Here is a 6,235-nt window from a genome sequence, read left to right as displayed (position 1 = left end):
AGTATAGGTATAGGTATACTAACCTACACCTTAAACTATACCGGTTAATTATAATATTATATAGTTAATAGTTATATATATATATATATATNTATGTATGTATGTATGTATCGATGTATCTATGTATCTATGTATGTCTGTATATAAGTATGTATCTATGTATCTATGTATCTATGTCTATACATGCATATATCTATATATATATATATATGTGTGTGTGTATATATATATATATATATATATTATTATGATACATATATACATATATATGTATATAAATATATATTGTGACATATTTATGCATATATATATTATGTATATATGTATTTGTAGTATATACGTATGTATATTTGTGTGTATAAATATTTATATGTATGTATGCAAGTTGGTATGTGCATGCATATATATATGTGTGTGTGTATGAATGTATGTGTATATATGTGTGTATGTGTGTGTTTATATGGATGTATATGTTTGTGTGTGTATGTGTATGTGCATGTACATATACACTTACTTACATACATTTATACATACATATTTACATGCATACATACTAGGCTTACATACATACATACATACGTACGTACGTACGTACAAACATACAGACATACATACATACTTGCATGCATGCATACATGACAGTCTGCTGAAATTACATTTGCTATATTTCGCGAATGAAGCACAGGTATTCGTGGAAGACCATGCTTGTCCACATTTTGCTCCCACTGTGGCAATTTGAAATTTGCATGTTGTTAGGAATCAATTATGTTCTACTCTAATCAGAACGAATAATACGACTATAAATACGAACTCTGAGGTCACCGGTGGAACGCCGACTGCATTTCATCACTGAACTTAACTAGGCCCCACCTTACGTTGTGTGGCACAGGAGCTATACTCGATCCGGAAACACTCACGCAGCATATTGAAATTGGAGGCCAGCCAATTTTGTTCGGACATGCACTCGAGCTCCAAGGCATCGTGTGTGGTGTTAAACCGCACCTGAAGGTGTACATTTTACCCGGCACCGGCGGTGATACCGTTATGCAAGGACTGGACTCTCTCGCTGAACGTCTGCGAGGGTATTATATTCTTGGCGCACGGTTCACGAAATGGAGAGCTCCATTCACCATTGACGCAGAAACTGGGAGACCGACGGCTATAGCAATAGAAGCCAACATGCGTGATCTAGCGCGTGTGGCACTGATATCCCAAGCAGAGGGTATGGTGCCTATCGTAGAACCCGACGTAGTAATGCAAGGCACCCACGATCTGCCCACGGCCGTGGCCATCAACACACAAATACATGCCACTCTCTACAAAGCCATGCTTGACCACGGCGTGTACATGGAGGGGTGTATACTGAAGACCAATATGGTGACGCCTGGGTTGTCCTATCCTGTCTCCTACACCAAGCAAGATATTGCGGCTGCCTGCTTGACGGTACTTAAACGCACCATGCCGGTGTCTATAAGGAGTTGCAATTATCTCAGTGGCGGCCAAGCACTCCATGTGGCGTGCGCGCGACTGGGCGCCATCCAAGCACTGAAAGGTAACTGTCCGTGGAACATCAGCTTTAGCTGGTCGGCTGCCTTACAGTTGCCTCTTCTGGACCTGTGCAAAGGCACAACACTACAAGACGCGCTGCCCAGCATGGCGTCTCTCTATCTCGAGGAACTGCAATTGGCTTGCGCGGCTTCGAAAGGGATCATTCCAGCAGACTTCGAGGAAAGTATTGGAGGGCACGAGCCCAAGAACTGACCATCTGCTGGGAGTGGCCCTGTTGGACGACAACAGCCGCCGTTTTAAATAAAACAAATCACTCCTCCACCTGCGGTCAGCGCAGTTGTATGGCACTTTAGCGAGTCCCCAAAAAAAATATAGTTGTCCAAATGTTTATGAGGTATCTATCTAAAGTATAGTATGATATAGAATAAACAAATGTTTTAATATACTTCGATAGGAGAAACAGGCATACCATGTGCACTTGTACACACACACACTGACTCGTTGGACTCGCTGCATAGCAATCGCCTCATACACCACTCGGCATCGGTGAGAATTGGGATTAGAATGCTAGGATCTGCATTGACTGATGTCCGTAATTCTCGTGTTTCTGCTTCACTGGAACCAAGCAGTACACTGAGTTCAAAAGCAATGCCATGTGCTTTTAATTCTTTTCTGAGTGCAGACTTTCTTGATTAAACTCCACTACTCTGGAAGTGTATATATGTATATTGTTTTGTTTTTGCATAGTTTTTACCTAAGTGGGTGGATGAGTTTTTGCAAATTCATGACTAAATGAAACCCAGACAATGCACCCAATAGACACCTAGACATGTCCGCACGATGGCCGCACTTCAATTGCAGAAAAATAAGTTCTTAGGTCACAAAGTTGATCCGTATCTATTAATGTTATATCGTGGGGTTCAGGTCCCTGAATCGCTTGTGCCATTATGATTCCGCCTGTCTCCTGCAAACACGAACACGCAGGCCGTCGGCCATGGGCAGTGTCACGGTAAATTGTATGCTCGGTTCAGTCGTTTGCACCAAATCAAATTGAAAGTTCTGAACTAGACTAACAAGGGTGAGTTTAGCCTCGAGGTATGCCATGTTCATTCCTAAGCAAGTGCGTGGCCCCGCTTGGAATGCGTTGAATTTAAATGGCGATGGTTTATCCTCCGGATTTCGACCAATAAATCTCTGCGAGTGAGCAGGTTAATCAGTCATTAGATCATTTATTGCTTTACAACTTGTAAGGAGAACACAGTCACCCCTGCTACATCCCCTTCCAAATAGGAAACATATATTCTACAGTCAAGCAGATCTCAAAAGCAACAGATACTACAGTAAGCAATGTGCGTGGGAGGAAGTGCAACAAGACACTCAACTTTTCACTTTCCTAATTTCAGTAATCATCACTGAGAGTTACACCATACATTCATACTTAAGAACGCCAAACGAGACCGCACATACCTCTGGAATATATTTCTCACAATCCTTTCCCCATTCGCTCTCCATCCTTCCTTGACACCTGCCAACACATTCGATAGATTGTGTTTAATGTCAAGGCATTCAATTGGTTGTGTTTAATGTCAAGGTATTCGCCATGATATACACATTGCTTCCATCGCAGAGTTTTTAAGTGGCCAGCCAATATACAGCCGCCAATGCTTAACACAACATGCAAAATACTCCTGACAGAAGTTTGAACTAAGTCGGCTACGTTTGCTATCCCATTGTTCATCTGTGTAGATATCTGAGCTACTTCAATAACTCACTTACCAAGGAGCATAGACCACTGTCGTTCCAGCAGGTATGAAAGTGCCATCCGGCAATAAATCATCTGCGAGGCACAGCTTGGGATCTCGGGGTACGGAGGGATGGAGACGAAGCGTTTCCATGACAACGGCCTGTGCAAATGCCATACTATCGACAGTGTGGTAGGTAGGTGGTCGGTCCGTGCCCAACGCCTCGAGTATCTCTTTGAGTAGCTTAGCTTGCGCATCTGGGTGCTTGGCAAGCTCGTATACTCCCCACGTCAGTGCATTTGCGGTGGTATCTCTGCCCGCAATCTTTGCACAATCGGTTGCAAGGTGAAAGAGATATCAAACTGGAGTTACAGAAGACTATTTTCTGTGCATGATAGATTCAGATCAATACACTATGCCAGACATACGATATCCTTTGCAGATCAATACACTGAGAGTAAACGAATGTCAGCTATTGCTGCAGTGCCTCACGTGTGCGATGTGACTCTAGTTCAATTGAAAATACAGTGAATCAGCTGTTCTGAAGGACAATCAACGACATGGCCATAGCACATGGCACATGACATGAAGGCAGCACATACAATGCAAAACATCAGTTCTGCGAGGCAATGACAACACACTACCAACACTCACCACATACCATGTAATTCGTAATCACGTCTCTCAGGTACTTATCGTTGAAAGGCACCCCATTCACATCGCTCATTTGCATGAAGCGCGACAACAGATCGGTGCAACCATCCAAGCCATCCTGCACAACATCAGCGCAAGCAACACCGCATCAGCAGCTGTGAGAACAAATTCTACTAACTAGATACAAACACGCAAAACCGATCTTTCATATGCGGCAGTGAGTTTTAAGGTCTCGTGGCAATACAACGGGAACCTTACGTACAACACGGGCGGTGTACAACGTATTGCTCCGCACAAGATAGGAGTGCTTGGCTGTCAGATAATTCTATAGCGTGGCTATAGAAACCTGGATCGAAGAATGTACCACACAGTGTCCAATTTGAGACTGTTTGCGTGGCGCAAAAGAATCTGAGACAATTCACTTGTATTCACTCTCGACTTTGCATGGACAACATATTCGCGACCGGTCAAAACAATCACCAGCAGTATGGTTGCTCTATATACACCCCCGTTCCAAATATTGTGCCGTTTCCTCGACAAATATTATGATAGCAACACCATCAGAAATAGAAATAAACCAGTCGGTGGCGGTCTACCCGCGGGATTGTTCCGAGAAATGCTCGCAATCCTATGCTAATACTTAAGACTGAGCTAACTACTTTACCATCTGCCATACAACACACGCATGTGAGTCAATCTAGTGCACACCCAAACGCTAAGTAATCAATGTACCGTTTCAGCTAGTTTCTTCCTGTTTACAATTACATCTGCCACGCAGTCATCCAAGTCCGTGATAGCTGTCCTCAACTTCCTCTCGTCGAGTATATTGAACTTGCGACACAACCGCCAGATTGGATTGATGTATCGTGCCGCAGTGTATTTTTGTGTCCGGTCAAATGCGTGACCAAACCCTCCTCCTGCCCAGGCCATCTTGGGGTTGCTCAGGTCACAGCCGAAGGCAATCTCACCAATGGAATTCAACGTCAACTGCAAGAACAACTCCTGCATATCCACCGTCTCTCCAATGGTGGATGCACTGTCCAGTACTGCTACCAGATGTTTCACATGGCGTGATATGACTGCAACCATTCAGTGTCCAAAAAAAAACAGTCAGTTAAGAAAACGGGACATCGGACCTCAGTTGAGAACTTTGCCCTTAAAGTTGAGTTATTCGCTGCAAAACACACAACATATGGTTTACTTATAAACCTTACTTGCCGACTTTTCGTACAGCTAATCATTCTGCTGATGTTCTGTAGTAGATACAGAACCACTCTCTGTGGTTGGAGATCCCAATCGATTTACACAAACTGTAACTATATGGATCCCCTTACCTGGCGCCATGTTTTCTCGCAGTGCCCTTGTGCTGAACATATGGCTAGCGGTTTTTCGCTGCAATTTCCACTTATGCCCATCAGCGTTGAATATACCGTCACCAAGTACATCACCGAGTTTCTCATTGAACCGGTGACCTGTGCGCAAAAGATGTATTTGGTTTTAATACGGTTCGTCACCAGTTTGTTTGCTCCATTCGTACTAATACAAGTATGAGAGTTGAAACTAGATACCAAAGAAATTTGCACTAGATCATTGATTTATATGCAGCGTCAAAGACACAAGACTTGCAGCCATTCTCTTGAGACCGGCCGGATCTACATTGACAGCACCCAAAAGGGTTTGACAGTGCAAAAAAATACCAAGCTTACAGCAACGAACATAGTTTTCCATTTTGAAGCCAAAAATTCACAACCAATCGACACAAGGAACAATCTGATCACTCGAGCCCCCGCCAATATAACAAAGCGTTTTAGGGTTTACTTGCTATTTCAATTTTTTTTCCCTTCTAATACCTTTCAACACTTTCAACTCACCTTTTATGTAGTTTTTGAAGTTGGTCTTAAGTATATATTCACAGTTTCTTGGCTCAGTAACGACCACCACATTCTCATTATCGGAAAACATCAATGAGAATGTGCGTCCGTATAGTTTCGAACATTCAAGCAGATATTCGTCGAATCTTGATTGAGTATGAATCCAAACGTCATAAAAAAATATCAGAAGTCGATTACGTATGCGAATATCAGTAATTCATGGCGTCTAATCCAGTATACACGTACACGACGATGCTTCAATCCTTTGGTCTCATGGAGGTGGTCAGTGGAGAATACAAAACTATAGTTACTGGTGGATCAGCATCAGCGTAACCAAAAACAATTGAATTTCTACTGTACACATTCAGACAGAAACAAAATAGTACTCGGCAGAAATTTAAAGACAAGAATATATATATATATATATATATACTTATATATATATAGTTATATATAGTT

At 42.5% G+C, this 6,235-nt stretch overlaps 2 protein-coding genes across 2 annotated transcripts; one reads left to right on the top strand and one right to left on the bottom strand.

The window, feature by feature from the left end:
* Nucleotides 1-886: 886 nt before the first annotated feature.
* On the top strand, nt 887-1,864 carry SARC_12679 (fructose-bisphosphate aldolase class-I). The gene has a single exon (XM_014293210.1). It carries the CDS (start codon nt 1,045-1,047, stop codon nt 1,759-1,761), a length of 717 nt encoding a protein of 238 aa, XP_014148685.1. The 5' UTR covers nt 887-1,044; the 3' UTR covers nt 1,762-1,864.
* Nucleotides 1,865-1,909: 45 nt separating this feature from the next.
* On the bottom strand, nt 1,910-5,923 carry SARC_12678 (hypothetical protein). The gene is made up of 7 exons (XM_014293209.1): nt 5,777-5,923; nt 5,240-5,377; nt 4,638-4,984; nt 3,913-4,023; nt 3,286-3,575; nt 2,977-3,034; nt 1,910-2,703 (listed from the first exon to the last, which is right to left on the bottom strand). The coding sequence occupies exons 1-7, from the start codon at nt 5,865-5,867 to the stop codon at nt 2,455-2,457; spliced, it is 1,284 nt and encodes a 427-aa protein (XP_014148684.1). The 5' UTR covers nt 5,868-5,923; the 3' UTR covers nt 1,910-2,454.
* Nucleotides 5,924-6,235: the final 312 nt, after the last annotated feature.

This window comes from Sphaeroforma arctica (genome assembly GCF_001186125.1).
Source record: "Sphaeroforma arctica JP610 unplaced genomic scaffold supercont1.2495, whole genome shotgun sequence".
NCBI classification, from domain to species: domain Eukaryota; class Ichthyosporea; order Ichthyophonida; genus Sphaeroforma; species Sphaeroforma arctica.
Note: the sequence above shows the minus strand (reverse complement) of the source record. Positions and strands in the feature narration are given on the sequence as shown.